An 18242-nucleotide genomic window follows, 5' to 3' on the forward strand; every position below is an offset into this window, starting at 1 on the left:
TGCAGATGGTTAAACGATGCTCATAATGCTGCAAGTTTTTCTCACCATAGTTGCTCCTGTCACAAAATTCTGTCATGCAGTTGACTAATATGTAACTTTTTTAGAATGCAGTTTATGTATTAGAATGCCCTTTTTTTTTTAATGTATTCATTGAGTATGATATTCCTTAGTTGTTTTAGTCTTTAGTTGTTTCTTGTTGTATTGTTATACAGGTTGTCTGTAGAGGATGATAATGTTCTATACTGTCATTTTCCCTGTGTGTATAAGCTGTTAAATTTTATGTTGTATGTGAGAAGCGTTTCATCGTGTATACCTGGCTGTCCCAAAATCATCACCAGATACATGTGCCAATTCATTAATTTTCCAGGCCAAACCTATTTAAAACCTTTTGGATTGAGTATGTGAAACTTTGAGGTTTCTTCTGTTTGAAAGTGACATGTGGCTATTTTCCGGACCATCACCAATAATAATTTTAAAAATTATTTTAAATTTTGAGCTAAGCTCGGTCTGTCTTTTTATAATTATATTTTTCAAACAGACTGTTTATATATTGACCCTCAACTGGTAATACAGGAGTATTCAAAATTATCACTTAAAAATTTTGGAACTTCCAAAATCAAAAGCAATTTCCAAATACTGTACAGTATTAAAATAATAAGTTGCAAAATTTACTAAAACTATAAAATCTATATACAGTACAGTAATTGCAAGTGTCGCAAATTTGTAGTGTGGCTTGAGAGGAGGGCCACATTTGTGGCTAGCCATTTTTTCTCTCCCAGGGTTGATGCTAATATGACCAGAGCCTTTTTATCATAATATATTTCCAAAATATATGAGAAATTATTGTTCAGTGATAACCACAACAGTACAAATATTGCAAAGCACAAGTGCATGTGTTGATTACAGTACTGTAACTTTTTGAGAAAACTGATATACACTATATCTGATATAAAAAGCTGATATAAAACTACACCCAAGTGTAGTTACAGGATGAGAGTTACACTCGGGGTGTCCCATCTTCCCATTATTCTGTCATATGATGCTTTGAAACTACTAATGGTTTTCACCTTCGCCACCACCTCATTTAATTGTATTCACCTTATTGTGCATGCCGTGGTTAAGGTCTGCTCTTTCGGCCCGCCTCTCAACAGTCAATTGTTTTTGTTACTAACTACTAATTCTACACTCTTCCCCCTTCCCAAACACACTCCTTCCCAGGAAGCAGCCCGTAACAGCTGTTTAACTCCCAGATACCTATTTACTGCAAGGTGACAGGGGCATCAGGGTGAAAGAAACTGCCCATTTTGTTTCTCGACGGCGCCGGGAATCGAACCCAGGTCCACAGAATTGTGTGTCCAGCGTGCTGTCCATTCAGCCACCAGCGCCCCTATAATCTGCATCTGCACTATGTGCAGATCAAGGAGCTGTTAGGAGCATGGTGTGTGTGTGTATATCCATTTTAATAGGTTGTTAGGAACATGACAAATACTATTACAAAAATGTTGCCAAGTGGATTAATGTTCATGTTGACAAATTTATTACCATGATAGGTTGCTTATGAGTGGTTCCAGCAGTGTCTTAGTGAAGGAGTTCTTCTGTTATGCTGCTGATGGAAAGGGTCAGTTCATGATCATTTACATATTTGTGAACCCTGCACATATTTATCATAACATTCATTATTTGAAAGTCTTTGGTGAAAAACTGATACTTGGATGGAAGGTACTACTTGTGAAATCGATCTCCGTGCTCTTACCTTAGTCTCACTTATCTAGGCATTGAGAGACACAAATTTGGTTAATAAATAATAGTGATTAAACTTTTTTAGTTACTGGTAATAAATATAAAGTGTGGGTAGATAAAAGGATATTTGATAAAGCTATGGCACATGTTATAAAGGACATGCAGAGAGGAAGAGGAGAGTAAGCTTATACAGATTACCAGCACTGTACAGTATTATGATTACAACAGTCACTAGTGTTTGTATCTCTCTCTCTCTCTCTTTTTTTTCTCTCTCTCTTTTTTTTCTCTCTCTCTCTCTCTCTCCCCCTTAGTCTTAGTTAAGTCACTGCACCATTATCATTCATACTATTGTGTTGTTCTTTAGCTGTTAGATTTCTGAGAGGTTACTTGAGTTCTGTTGGAGCTGAGAGGGAACAACTGCTAGCTACCTTAATTTCACCACTATGCACATTATTGAGCAAGCACCTGTAAGTACTCATCAGTTTGTATTTGAAAAGACATAACAATACTGTATTTCTTCATTTTTTCTTTATAGTGGAGTGACGCTAAATAGCATTAAAAATGTACTGGACACCTGCTGCCTCAAAAGAACGTTTGTAATTTTTCACTGTTTTATGCCCAACATTTTTCTTTTTATTAGTGCAAAATATATATCAAGATCTTGAGTGTAAGGTATACAGCATTTTATTCCACACTATCACTTTGGAAAAGGTAAATTTGTTAATAATTTCTTGATTTTTTACCTATTTTTGGGCACTAAATTCTGATATAGTGAATGTGTTTACTCACTCCATCAAAAATCTTTTATTACTTTTCCATTGCAACTAACTGGAACAATTTTATTACAGTACTGTACTTTAACAGATCCATCTGTTGAATCCAGATTTCTTGCATACTGGGTTTGATTTTATCTTCTCCCAACTGGTTATTATTGTCAATATCTCAAGAATGCTTTATCATATTTGCTCGAGATATTAATTACATTACATAAGTTTAATAAAAAAATTATGGCTACTATTAAAATTAAGCAATGTTGCTCTATAGCAACTGGACATGTGAATCATCAGAAATATTGCATTCTTTCTTTGCCTACAAGTCGTATATTCCTCGATAAAATCCTTGGTGAATCTGACTCCCTTGACGTCACCCTTTTTGTGTTTTTGCTCTTATATTGACATCCTGAATGATATGTTGAACCTCTTGAATGTTCTGTGACAGGGCTATATAACTTTTTAAGAGTTGTAGGTTTTGTATTATTATTGTCGTCATTTATCTGCATCTTTTTATTACATATATCTTTGATGACTATTCATTTTTTTTTTTTTTTTTTGAGTGGTTGTATTGTAGATGGGCCTCTGGGCCTCTGCAGTCCATCTATTCTCTGCCATATAGGCCCCCCCTGTGGTGACTGCTTTTCCAAATTGGACGGTCCTGAGCAGTCGATTTCCAAGTATTGGGGATGATGTCCAGGTCTTTAAGGGTCACCTTGAGGCAGTCCTTGAATAATTTATTCTGCCCCCAAGCTGAACGCATGCTCAGACATACAGTAATTCCCTGACTATGTGGATAAATGCTGTTTAATAGACATGCATACTGTATTGTAGTGAAAATGTCCAATTAGGACAAGCTTGTGTGATGAAATTATAAGGAATCTTAATTAAATCAAAGGTCTGTGAAGGATAATAATGAAGGGGATTTTTAGCTAAAAATTCATGTAAATGCTGGTGAGTTTTTCTTTTATTTTTTTACCTGGGTAAATACAGGAGCAGATTACTTCTGACTTATGTTGGCAGGCTTTGCATTCTCCCTTCCAATCCCTCATCTTGAGCCTTACCCAACTAGTTTTTCCTGAAACATAATATGCCAGTAGGTTTATAACTAGTTCCCCAATTACTGCTGGTTGAACAGGGGTGAATGGTTTAGGATTAGTTCCCAGTCTACCCTCTATCCAGTGCTTGAACCCAGCCGAAATCACTCGTGAGCATGCTACCACTTCACCAGTTACATGGACTGCGAAATGCTAAACAAAATTTATACATGTAAGGCCGACCGAAATTGGAATTGCAACTTAATATGGTGTTTGTGCCTAATGAAAGCCACTGGCAAAATTTTGAATGTCCCAAGACTGCAGAAAAATGGATTTTAAAATCAAGCACAGTATTATGAACTAAGAAAAATGAAGGAAAGAAATGACCACCCAGGAAGACATTAAAAAAAAGAGATTTAATTTGATACAGTATTGTATAAAAAAGTTTAATGTAAATTTACAAAAGGAAAAGGGTTTGCATGAGCTAGCAATAGGAACACAAGGTCACAATTTAAGAGGACAGAAAAACCATACATTATATACTGAAGACAGTTGGAAGTGTTTCTTTACAATTAGAGTTGTAGATGGTGGGAGTGAGTATTACAGTAAATACAATAAGCACTGGAAATCATTCCCTTGTGAAAGGAGCTCAACCTGCATTCCTTCAAGAGGCAGAGGGCTAGGGAAGTTATAAGGAATAGATCAGATAAGGGATAGTAGCTGCACCAAATACTTAGAAGCAAAGAGGTAGGTCTAAGAAGTGAATCTCCCAACCTGTAAACCAAACTTGGATAATTATGTGAATACGGGATATAGTATTTGGATGCATGATTGGCACGTGGCAGTCTCGATAAAAGAGAAGCCAGGATGGAGAGAACAAAAGTAGGCTTTCGAAAAGTCAAACTTTAAATCTATAAATGGAGAAACAATCCCTTAGGCTGGGGTTTGTGCAGGTATTAAACAAAGGAGAACAGAGATTTAGATTACAAAAATTTGCAGGAAGACATTGACAAGCTGAATGACTTATCCAGCTGGTGGGAACTAAATCTCATCCAAGACAAATGTAAGGTAATATGGATGAGAACAGAGAAAAAACTTTGATTAAAAAAAAACATATCACGATGAGTTCTGGCTGAAGCACACCAGCAGAATGTGTAAATATGGAAGATGCAAGAATAACACACAAATTTCAATAAATTCTTCGGAATATTGTACATTCATGTGTAAGCCCAAATTTTGAATATGCAGCAAATGCATGGAACATTCACCTTAAGCACAAACAAAAATAGATAAATTAAAGTGATTTACTACCAGACTAGTCCTTGAATTATAAGGTTATTGTACGGGTTAATTAAAAAATAATTAAAGAAAAGAAGACTTTCATAGGATATCTATATTATCTGCCTGAGAACATTGTGAGGGAATTTACAATTGCTCAAGCAGGCATTTAGCATAGTTTAAAGATATGATTAAGACAGTGTTCAGTATCTGGAACTAGCTCACCACAAACATAGATGAAATATATACACACGTGCATGGTTTAAGCCTGAGACTTGCTACCCCATAAACACAAATTGGTATACACACCATGTTTAGAATGGATAAAAGGTGAAATACAACCACCTCTCTTCTGAAGCCACATGTAACTATTCTCTCACATAATTATACACTTATAATATGCAACTTTTTTTGGTAGCTTGGATTTAATTTAGTATGGACCATTACAGAATACCTCATAGCTATTGCATGTTTTTTTATGATGCTGTATAGCTATAATTTCAATGGTGTCTTATTCATGCTGTTAAGAAGCCTACCTCAACAAATGTTTGCAACTGTTGTAGACTATAAAATACATTACTGGGTATTGAAAGTTTTAATATAAATTCCTTAGTTACAGAAATTCATTATTGGCTAGATCTTCAGTATTGTTAGTAAATATCAATAAGGGGAGTTTTGCTGTGTTCCTAGTCATATTGGCATTGACTAGCAAATAAGGTAGCAAAGTCTGCCATTTAAACATGACCCCGACTGATTACTATCCAATACAAAATTCAGCCTTATTTACATGATGGATAGCTATACAGTATACAACACTATATTCCATACCATCAAACACAATGTTTTATGTGGGCTGCCTCCATGCTACCAGAACCAAAATGGGTAACTTCATTAAACTATTTTGTTATTGGCCACACTAGGTTGACTAATGGAGAAGAAGTTTGCCCATTTTTGTCCAAATTGTCCTATTTCATTCAAAACTTTGAATATCTGAATTTCATTTTTGAATTTCCTGATATCAAGGATGGTCATAAATCGTTTCTCATCGATTCCCTTAATGAATGACATTAGGTTCACTTCTTTTTAACTTTGATTCATTCAGTATGGCTAAGCTTGCATCTTCCTGCTCTCGTATTGGGAACTTGAGTGCTGAACAGTACTATATAATCTAAGATACCTTGATTGTACCTGTAGCTTGAATAGTGCTTTATAGGCATACTGGTATAGTTTTTTTTGTTAATTACTTACTCTCAAGGGGTAGAGTTTCAGCAAGTTCAAATATTGCAGATGTTCTATGGAGTATGTTTTGGCACCTCTCGCTGCCATTTTGTCAGTCAGTCTTGCTGTCTTACTTTTAGTAATTCTCAGCCTCATATTATTACTCTCTTTGCATTCTACTCTTTTTAATTTGAATTTACTACAGGTATTACAATACCATGCTTCATTTAGTGCAGTCGAGTCACAGACGAAAGGTTTAATTCCTGTGGCAGGATAGAAGTGCTTGGGCATTACAACTGATTCTTTTGTTTACCTACATAGGCTCATCTACATTATTTACTGTCTACAGAAGCAGTATGTAGGTACCCATGGATGTGGATAGCTGTTTTGCATTGCATTGTGGGGGAAGGACCCCACTAGGCCAACCCTAAGGGGACCTCGATAACCAAACAGACTTCCTAGTACTGTCCGCATCTATGGGAAACTGTGTACAGTACAGTACTCAAGTTACTGTCTTATAAACTGGAAGCACTTGGTCATTTTAGAACCACTGTATACAAAGAAAAGAAGAACATTTATTTTTGAATGTGCTTTATGAGCTTCATTATATTTGCATTACCATATACATTAATGTTAAGTATGTCTACACACATTTAACCTTACGGTTTAATAAAATTACAAATACAGTACTGTATTACAACAATAATTAGGAAAATTTATATTACTATATGAATTTTCTTGACAATGATGGTTTGGCCTGTTAATGAATTGGTATTGAACAACATATTTAATTACTTCATTGACTTGGTACAGTATATAAAAGCAAAATTGCTTAGATATAATGAAAAAAAAACATAAAAATAAATGTTAGAGAGTGAATGCACATCCATCTCGTCAGCACCTGGGATTTCAGGTCTCGAACTGATAGATCTTTTATTTTACACTTGTGTGTTATGTACTTCAGCTGTCCTTCCTTCACTTTACCATATATTATGTATATTTTTGTATAACCTTTTTATTTTGAAAGTAATACTTTGGCTCTAGAATATAATTCTTTAGTCACAGGTATGCATATTGCAGTAGATATACAAATGCCTATTTGCAAGGAATACAGTATATTCATTAGATAGTTCAATTGAAGAGGAGCCATCATTTGTGCCGGCAGGTCAGCCTGTCTAAATGCTTGTTGCATTGGTGTATACAAATGTGGTCATGATTAAGTGGGAGATTGACAAGTTGTTTTGGTACGTACAAAATATGGTCTTAGTTCAGTGAGTTAAATATTTTCTGAGTTGATTAATGCAAAATTTTTAATATACAGTACTTTAGTTGAATTGGTGAAAGACGTTTTTTCTGGGTTCTTGATACATTAGTAAATTTATTATTGGTTCAAATATATGTTTTATGATATTTAAGGGTTCTTTTGTGGGGGAAATTCTTAATATCATACTGAAAGTTTAATGAATTTTACAGAATCATCAGGCTGAGCATGGTGCCTTTAATTTATTAATATTGCATTCAATAATAATTTATATAAATCATTTTTATTATTTGTTAAATTATATGTAGCAGGATTAAATTTTACATGTGAAAAATTAAATTATGGCATTTGTATAATAAATGACGTATTTCACAATTATTTATCTTTAGAAATAAAAAACATTCATTTGCCATATTCAATAATTTTGTTGTAATGTGTGGTTATTGCTGATTTATATACTTACAGTACTGTACCAGTGTGTATTCACACATTTTATTTCCTTCATTTGTTATTTATTGTTTCAAAGCAATATCTGGTAATTCTGTATTTCATCAACCTTATATTTTTACAGTAAAAATATATAGTGCTTCCGTAAAGTAAGTCAGAATTTTGAGCAACCATTGTATAGTGTTAATGTCCTTGTATTCTTAATGGAATTCAATACAATTTATCAAGATTTTTATGCAGAATTCACAAACTTAATAGTTCAAATACAGCAGCATTTGTTATTGTTTTTCTTAATATCTTTGCCAAGGAACTAATATATGAATGGATAATTATGTTTTCAACTATGGAAGTTTAGTTATTTATTTTTAAAAGGTTACACCACTGAAAAATGTTAAGCTAAATTAATCTAGTTTTGTTTTTTATTTGTTTACTGTAAAGCCTCAGCTTTTCACATTTAGTTATAATAAAAAATTGAATTAATATTTACAAACAAATTTTCATCACATTTTATATACTGTCTACGCTCAGTAATCCAAGTCATAAGGAGCCCACCCCTATTTGAGTTAGCCGATTTTTTAGCCAGTTATGTCCAAAAATGAACACATTCTAATTTATTCAGGTTTCTCATTCAGAAGTAATTGCAATAACCCAAATTTCTGTTCAAGTTGAAAGTCAAGCACAAGCACTCAAATTTATTCAGATTTCTCATTCAGTACAATCTTTTTATAAAATCTTTTCTTTTAAATTTTTTTTCAGGTTATGTCATTACTGTATTATGAATTCATTATTATGAATTAACCCAACAACTTGGTTAGGTTAAAAGGTAAAAAAACTTGAACATGAATTCATTCCGAGATTTTCGTTACAGCTTATTACTGAGCTCTTACAGTATAATATTAATCACAAGTATATTTTAAGCATATTATGTTAGTTATTACTAAAATATCAATGACATTGTCAAAAGGTAAGAGAAGTTACTGTCAACTTACCACCTACCACTAATTTCTCATTTGTTAGGTTAATAGAAAATTGGTCTTGTAACTAATGCTGGGGTTTGCATTTTTGTTAGTTTATAATCCAATGACTATATTTGTTAATTAATAACTTGTTAATCCTTCCAACATTATTTTTTCAAGTACTGTATATGCATGTTGATGGTGACTGCCAGTTGCACAAATTAGGTTTAGGATGAAAGGAAATATGGCCAACTATTTTTGTCCCACCAGGGTATTAAAGATATCTACTCTGGATTCATTTTATATACATAATTAAGTCCTGTGTTATTAGGTAATTAAAGAAGACTGTAAATTTGAACTAGAAACTGTTTTACATTTTTTTTAATTTTGTGATCAAGCTTTAATAAAATATTCATTATCATAGGTTTGATTTGCACAGAATGCTATTATAGTTTTGGGATTGTGGTTTGACAATTAGGTGCCACCTGTTTTCAGGATTTCTCTGTTTATTTGTGAAGTTCAAGTGATGTTGGCGGGTGGCCAATTCTGAGCTGACTGGTGTTGCGACAAAATCTTAAGTGACTGCAGCAGGACCTTTTGTGGAGCAGGGCAGTGTTCAGGGGTCAGTCATAATGAAGGCTTGACCAGGTATGGTAGTAACAATTTTGCATGATATGAGCTGCATGTAGAATTATAGTAACGTAGTTGAGCATTTGTTGAAAACTAAATAAATGAACTCTGGTATATCCATGTGTAATTGGATGTCCCCCCCCCCCCCTTTATGCATAGAAATGTTAATAAAAATTATTATTATGAAGAATGTGTTTATTGAATGTTGGCCTTTGACACTACAAAAATATGATTTAAATGTATTCAACAAAAGTTGTATTAGATTTTTTAATGGCAATTAAATTTAGTTAATGCATTTAGCATCCTCAGTTCTTGATCATACAAGATAATTGTATAATGGATATACTGTAATTTAATTGCCCAGAGTCGTTCATTTGAACATGACCTGCTCTTCTGCTGCAGTTTGTAATCCTAGCCAGACCTACAATGATATTTTAATAATATGTATTTAAAATATATCTTGATCCCCATCACAGCAGTTTGTATTATAAGTTGATGCTGCTCCATTCATTTCATTAGTTCCTCTGCTCAACACTTCCTGCCCTCTGTGGGACTATCGCCAGACTTCTGGACTTCACTTACACATTGCCATTTTTGTATTATAGCTCACTAATGCTAGTTCAGTATGTACAGTGCTCAGAGACTTAATTTTATAATAAACTCTTAAAAAGTATTTTTCTTTTCATTATTCCTCTATTAGGTATTACAGTCTAAGGGTGACTAATTATTCAGCCTTATTGTGATTTTTGTGATATTTTGTTTCGAGACAGTGTCTTCAGGACACAAGTTAGGATTAACTTCAAACATGTACCACTCATGTAAGGAAACCATGTAGGGCTTCAAGTTTAAACTTTGTATGGTCATACTGCAAAGCTTCTAACTAAAATTTTGGAGACTATCACTGATGTTCGTGTGGAAAACATTGGTAATTAGATTTTTATTATTATTGAGAGGTCTTTTTAATCTGCTTCAACTTCACTCAAGAGTTTCGCCTTGTGGTGGTGAGTGAGCTCACCCCTGGGGTCGGTGGAGGGGTTGTCTTAGTCTCGTCTGCCCTTATCCGGGCGATGTACGTACAACTCCCCTCAAGAGTTTCACCCTGTGATGAGGGGGCCTCACGTATGACTACCCGGGGGCTAACAGGGGTTACCTTGAATACCTCTCTTCTGTCTTTCTGGCGCTGTACATGCAAAATGATCAAACGTCGTTTGATACTCACTGGAGTTACATGGGTGTCCAAGCTGGGGCGAGGAGGAGAAAGACGTCTTTGCATCGATGTAGAAAGTAGAACGATGTTGTGGGACTTCCCTGTTGAAAATGGGGGACACCAACATTGGACAACGCACCCCTCCCTGCACTGACCAGTGCTTGGCCTTGCTTGCTGTCCTGGTAGGAGGTCTCGCTTGGCTCTGGGGTTCAAACATTTGAAATAATGATGCATGGAAACTGAAACGGCTACACAAACACAAGCTCTTGGGATGAACGACCAGACTTCGAGGTCGCTCTTTTTCCCGAGGTAAGGCGCAGGTCTCCTGTCTTAACTCTTTCTCTGACATGACCTACTATTGTGTGTTACATCGCACTACTCTTCCCTATCTTTCTTCCATTCCTGAGTTTCACAACCTTTTCCAAACTTTAATCCCCGATACCTCCTCCAGCTCCCCATCTTCCACTCAATGATCTGAGGCCGCGGGTGTTCCTCACGGATTACTAACCAGAATTCCATCCTTTCCACATTTCTACCTGCTGGGTTGGTGCCACTTCTCCGCCTCCAACTTCTTCTCTTTGCCACGGCCTCGCTTCATGCGGGTCGGCGTTCAATCCCCGACTGTCCAAGTGGTTGGACACCATTTATTTCCCCCAACCCATCCCAAATCCTTATCCTGACCCCTTCTAAGTGTTATCAGATCAAGTCAAATATTTATTCAGGTAAAAGTACATACATACAAGTTGTGTTATAAACATAATGTTGGATTTCTAGATAGGGCTAGTACATACAATGCTTAAAGTCACTAATAAGCACAGCGTTTTCGGCAAGGTGTGGGAGGGATGGGAGTTATCAGGGGAATGCGCCAAGCCATTACAACTATTTAGCACTGGGAAGGGGTCAGAATAAGGATTTGGGATGGGACGGGGGGAAAGGAATGGTGCCCAACCACTTGGACGGTCGGGGCATTGAACGCCGACCTGCATGAAGCGAGACCGTCGCTCTACCGTCCAGCCTAAGTGGTTGGGCACCATTCCTCCCCCCCCCCCGTCCCATCCCAAATCTGTGGGAAAAAACACTTGGACTAAAATTTAATTAATACTAAATGAGATCAAAGTATAAATTGAGTTGAAAAAAAGAAAAAATCATGGCGGAAATCAGTAGTTATACAAGTTGGTCAACAAACAGTATTTGAAAATAACAGGACTTGGGTTGACATTTAGTGGATGGGGTGGAGGTAAGTTAGGTCACATGGCGCTTATTAGGTAGTACTTAGTTTTTCTCTTAAACTGGTTGAGAGAGGTACAGCCTTTGACTTGATTGGGAAGGTCATGCTTCTGGAAATTAGTTAGTTTAGTTTAGTTCACTTATTATGCACCCCATACCCATCTTGTGGGCAGTAGTGGAAAGGGTTACAGAGGCACATAATGGGCTCAGGGACTGAACCCCACAGTTCATTTAGCTAAGCAAGATACAATCTTGATGAGCTAGTTACAAAAATTCAATATAAGTCGTTAGTTAGTTGGACATTGGATGAAGTAGTTTTGAAATTGCGCGGGTTAAAGGGACCAATGGTGGCCGCGGGTGTCATCGACCAGCTGGCCGCCTCTGTTGTCATCACTAACACTAACACACCATCAAAATATTACACTAACAATTCCTAATTATGCGAACAAAATTGATTACAGCTATCGTCATTTATTGATATATATTTTAATATATATTAAATGAGTTAATGGTTGTATCTGTGTGCGAGGCGTGTATGTGTGAGAGGCGTGAGGGAGGCGCGGGGCCGGGATTCCGCACACCAGCAATCATGCGGCGGCCGCTACTGTGGGCCGGGTTATTCTTACTCTCCGCCTGCATGTGTGTCTTAGCCAAAATTAGAGACCCATATGATATTCTTGGCGTCAAGAGAAAAGCTGATACCCAGGATATAAAGAAAGCTTATAAAAAACTAGCCAAAGAATGGTAAGGTGCAAAGGGAGTGTCTTTTGGAGTGACGAGACTAGTGGTGTATTTATGTGTAATGTAGCGGTTTACACATGTGTAAGAGGTTAATGTGTACTCTATACATGACAGTGTTTATGTTCTGTATGAGTTCTGTGAATGGCACACTTTATATTTGTGTGTATGGATTAGTGTGAGTCGTGCCATACTGTGTCGTCACTCCGGTGATAAACATGGGTATACTGTACTACCAATATATTATATTATTGTAAGGGATGGCTTATAGTTAATGTACTCTACTACCCAATCACTGCAGTCAAAGTCTTCATACTTTCTGCTCAATTCATCACACGCTTATTTTATAAAAAAATTGTGTATCTAGCACATAGTAAAAATAATCTAACCTAACATTATATTCACCTGGAACTTGTGTATTTCCTTCTAAAGTGTTCTTTATCTGTTTATATCTATAAAAAGGAATGTCATTTCGAGCGTGGGCCAGACGCAAGGGGCTAACATCACTAAACTCTGCAGGGTGACTGATCTTTCTCCGGGGATGGTCATAGGCAGTGTGGGGCCCAGTGGTCCCTTTGCATGAAATGGCAAATAATGCTAATTTCTAATCTTGCCAAACAGATTGCATCAGCACTAAGAATTCCCAGCATATTTTATACATGATTCAATGTTAGTTTGTCTTAGATGGTTTATTGATACAGACAGTGTTTAGTGAAAATAGAGATGAAGGGTGGGGTTAGGTGATGAGGTAGTTACTCATACATGAAACTTTTGATTAAAAATCTTAAAGTAGTAGTATTAACTATTTTCATTGGAATATGCATGCATCATTGTTTATCAATAACGAACTTTGTCAAGTCTTATTATAGGAGTAGACATATTGATGAAACTTGTGCTGGAGGCTTAGCTCTCATGAAGGTTTACCGTCCGTGGCCTATGGGGACCTTGATAAGTCTTAAGTTCAGATTATCCTGTTTTTGAAAATGGATTTATCTGTAGATCTTTACAATTTACAGTTAACTCCCTAACTGCACACATGTAAATTAGGCCAATTTACATGTGCAATGGGGCACATAACCAATTGTGTGGAAAAAATTAAAAAAATTTTTTTTTAGTTTAGCTGTAGCGAGATGAATAAATGTAAACATAAAATTATGAGAATTAGTATTTTGTCTATTTGTAATAGATTCCTCCTCATAATTCACATCATAAAGGTTCAAAAAGTCCTTGAAAATTTGCTAGGCATCAATGGTTCCTGGCATAGACATTATTAAATGGATGGTGATGCACCATGCATGGTGCCAGTTTTTTGTATTACTTCCCAGAAAGGGAGTTAAGGTTTTCAGGATTTTTATTCAATATGGCAAATGAGTGCCAGAGTTCTCCAGTGTTGAATGATGTCCACATAGAATCTTTGGGAATGTTTTATATAACAGAGCACATTAAATTTGCCACAGGTGATAGACGCACCAGTCCATACTGTTTGAGAGCCACAGGAGCAGTTAGAGGGTTAAGGCCACCTCATGTCTTAGATGAGAACAGATCAATTTTAGTATTTTCTTGTTGGTGTTACTGGCAAAAGTTGAGACATGGCACATTCACATTAGGAATTATGAGTGTACTGCATTAGTTTAATTTTCTGGATTTGTTGCAGGCACCCGGACAAAAATCCATCACCAGAAGCTGAACCAAAGTTTATCGAAATCAACCAAGCATATGAGGTGAGAAATAATTTACTCAAATTATTTTTGTGTATTTTTGTAATAGAGTAATGAACTTTGCAAGTGTAAAGAGTTGTCAAGTCTCTTAGGTGTAGTCTCAGTCTATATCTATAGTATAAGACAGTAATATTTTTGTGCTTGTTTGTCTCTGTTTTAAGTTGGAGGCCAGATGCTTGGGGCTAGCCTTTTAGAAATTTGCAGCGGGCAGTGGTCTGGGCTACGGGAGGGGCATAGGCTCCTCAGGATGGGCCTAAATTAAATGCTTTTAAGGAATGTCAACATTTATAGACCCCTACTAAAGTGGTTTTCATGGAGTCAAGTGTGAAATATTTGTTGTTTCCCATAGAGTTTTTAGACCTTCATAATATGTTCTGCGAGAGCTCCAAAGAGTTGTTTAAGTACAGTATTTCTAATACATTTTCCGTGAGAAATGGGAAGAGTGGGGGATGAAAGGGAGGAGGATGAGTGGGTGAAAAAGGGTGAAGAAACCCGGTGAATTAATAAACTAAACATGACTGTGTTTGGCCAATGAAGGATTTCGATAGTGCCATTCATTCAAGTGAGGTCCTGTTGCATTATGTTTTATCACGTGAAAGGCTTGGTAGAAATCAAAATATTAATTATGCATGTAAATGTATTACACAATAATTTATTCATGAAAATAATCATAATGAAATCCTAAATCATTCAGTAACAACACTGTTATACTAAATGAGCAACATAGCAAGGTCACCTAGGACATTTGTTGAAATTATAATTATTATTTTAATATTTGTTTTTAGATTGTCTTAAATTGTTTCTTGGATGTAGTTACCTATCGGGGCTTTTTGTTATATCATGATACCTCTTCTTTCTTTGTCTTTGAACTTCAAAGTTACATTTAAGTGGTTCCATTCAAGCATAGTCTCTTTGTATATACAGTACTGGATAGTACTCTAATGTATTCAATACAAATTATTCTAATGCTTTACTTTTTCCAGTTGTTGATGGACCCTGAAAGGCGGCGGTTGTATGACTCTACAGGTCAAACGGAAGAACAACCTAACTTCCGCAAGCAACACGATTATTCCTCATACCGACGATTTGATCCTTTTGATGATATTTTCAGTACATTTGGAGGGAGTTTTCGCTTTAATTTCAAGCATGGAGATGGAACAAATATATATAAAAAGCAGTCTATAACATACAAGTAAGTTCAAATTCATCTAAGGAGAGTTTTCCTGTGCACTCTATTTTTTTTAGCATTTACTGAATTTTTGCGATTGAAGTGTGATTTTAAAATCCCCAAGACTAAGTAGTCTTTGTACACTGTACAGTACTGTGTATTATGCAAACATGATGGGTTTGCAGAAAATGGACTGTATTTTTTAAATTCTTGCCTAGTATCTTGGGCCTAAGATTCTCAAAGGGTATTGCATCTCTTTCCAGCATTCCATAGTATGTAGGTCATGAGGTCACAACTGTGGGAACCGACCTGTGAGATTTATATTTATTTAATTTATATGAATATATATAGAATTTATATTTACGTTAATTTATATACTTCGATAGCAATTTGTATAATGATAAGTGGACTGTATTTCTGCAATAATCTCATAATCTCACAAATCGATCCTCTACACATTAGGGGGGGGGTTATTAAATTAATATATATATGCAGCCAATCAAACTACAGAAATAACTACATACATTAAAGAGGTTCCTTATCTTATAGTACAGCAGGTTAGTCCACCAGGTATAACTAGGGTGTAGACACCAAATTATCCTCTTTGAGGTAGCTTCCATATCACCCAGTAACTGGTGCACAAATCTTGCATCCTCGTCTTGACCTGTCAAAAGTGCGCTAGCTGTGAAGCCAGATACCTATATATGACAAGTATATCAGAGAAAACAGTACATGGAACATGAAGACCTGGCTTAATTACCTTTAGTTTGAGGCTTCCATGTGATCTAACCGGATCACCCTATATAATGACATTAATGGCCACTAATGATAAATAATGGGTTTCGGAAAGAACACTTAACTTGATTTGTTGACAGCGTGTTGACAGATGGTACACCTTTGGTATCCATAACACTACGTCCAAGTAAAATTAACAGGAGCCGAATTTGCTCCCGTGTGAGCCTCTGGTCTCGTATAACAATGGCTGTTTAACACTCCATACTATTGACGTTACTGGCCGACATTGTCCAGAATGATAGGAGCCGAATTTGCTCCACACGTCTCGGAGGTGACACAACAATGGCTCCCTCCTTCCTCCACTCTGACGCCTGGCTTACATTGTCCAGATTTCAGAACGTGATAGAAGGGTCACATTTACTTTACTTTAATATTGATAATTAAGTTAATTTATATAAGATGTTTTTATGATGGTAAAGTCCAAAGACTAATGTATTTAAGAATAATTCCCACCATAATAGGTGGTGAATTATAATAGTATGTGGTGATGATATCCCGTTTTCTATAGACGGTAATTCCACTACAAGTTACGTTTTCTATGGGTAACTTGTTGGTAATACAGTTATTATCTGTATGATTATTAAATGGTGTCGGATTTTCCGACAACAACTTGATGAGGGTCCACGGCAAACTGAAACTTTTGTCATTTTTATTTCATGTGTAGGGTGGGTGGTGGGGGAGGGTTATTTGTTAACAAAATCTGTGGTTGTTGGTTTTGCCTTGAGCCAGTTTATGGTGCAAGAAGCCAACTACAGTGCTGAAGAGATGATGCAAACCCTGTTGAAAAGCCAAGCCCTACACAACAACTGATATGCACTCAGATTATATAATTCACTTTTGTAACTCTCAGGGTTTGTAAAATATATTCAATTCTGGAATATATATTACACTGTATGTACTGTATGCGTGTGTGTGTGTGTGTGAATTTGTATATGTTATACCTGCATGTACATATTAGAAAATTTGTATACAGTACTATATGTGTTTGTTACTTATTAGTGGTTTTAACCATGTATCCACATAGTGATCTACCATTCTCTTGGTTTAGACCTCTTAGTTAACTGCCTAGTTTTTTGAACGTTAAATGTTATTCTTTTATTGCATTTGTGTGTTGAATATGTGTTCACGTGTAAGTCTGGTCAGTGTAAGGTGGTGGTTGTTGTCCTGCCAAACTGTAGCTATGAATATATTCCGTAAAACAAGTTCTGAATAATTAATCCAAAATCATTAAATAATAAATTTATATGAAGATATTTTTGTTTAAAATTTTGTAGCATTTATGCATGTGTATATGTATACCTAATACTTTTATACAGATGTATTTGAATGTATACATTTGTTTATTTGTGTGTTTTATAATATTTGTTTTATGTACTGGTAGAAGCAAATTTTTTGGAAAGTTTTGTTATGCAATATCTTGAAAATAGCAACATATAAAGATTTTAATAATAATAGGAAAGTTCACCTCAGAAAGTATTATTCCAGTATACGTAACACATTATGTTTTGAAACTACTGACGGGTTTGGCCTCCCCCCACCTTCTCACTTAACTTATTCCAACTGTCTACCACTCTGCAAAAGTGAATTTTCTAATATTGGTTCAGCAGACTTGTTTAGTTAGTTTAAATCTATGTCCTTTTGTTCCTGAAGTTCCAGGTCTCGGGAATTCTTCCCTATGAATTTTGTCGATTCTCAGTTACTATTTTGTATGTAGTGATCATATCACCTCTATTTCCTCTATTTCTAGTTATGGCATATTTAATGCCTCTAACCTCCCCTCATAGCTCTTGTCCTTCAGTTCTGGGAGCCATTTAGTTGCATGTCTTTGCACCTTTTCCAGTTTGTTGATGTGCTTCTTAAGATATGGGCACCATACAGCCACTGCATATTCCAGCTTTAGTCTCATAAAGGTTGTGAAGAGTTTCTTTAATATATCATCATCCATGTATTTAAAAGCAATTCTGAAATTGGAAAGTATAGCATAGGCTCCTCTCACAATGTTCTTTGTGTGGTCCTCTGGGAATAGTTTTCTATCGAGAAGCACCCCCTAGA

General features: G+C 35.8%; 1 protein-coding gene across 2 annotated transcripts in view; it reads left to right on the forward strand.

Moving 5' to 3' along the window:
* The first annotated feature begins 12264 nt into the window (after positions 1 to 12264).
* The window catches only part of LOC123766736 (dnaJ homolog subfamily C member 16 l(3)80Fg), a 28331-nt gene continuing 22353 nt past the window's right edge, over positions 12265 to 18242 (forward strand). For both annotated transcript variants that reach the window (XM_045756048.2, XM_045756049.2), the window contains exons 1-3: positions 12265 to 12515; positions 14164 to 14230; positions 15211 to 15419. In XM_045756048.2, the coding sequence (XP_045612004.1) occupies positions 12280 to 12515; positions 14164 to 14230; positions 15211 to 15419 (512 nt within the window). In that variant the 5' untranslated portion in view covers positions 12265 to 12279. The remainder of the gene's footprint in view (positions 12516 to 14163; positions 14231 to 15210; positions 15420 to 18242) is intronic.

The sequence above is a fragment of the Procambarus clarkii genome, chromosome 60, assembly GCF_040958095.1.
Source record: "Procambarus clarkii isolate CNS0578487 chromosome 60, FALCON_Pclarkii_2.0, whole genome shotgun sequence".
Classification (NCBI taxonomy): Eukaryota; Metazoa; Arthropoda; class Malacostraca; order Decapoda; family Cambaridae; genus Procambarus; species Procambarus clarkii.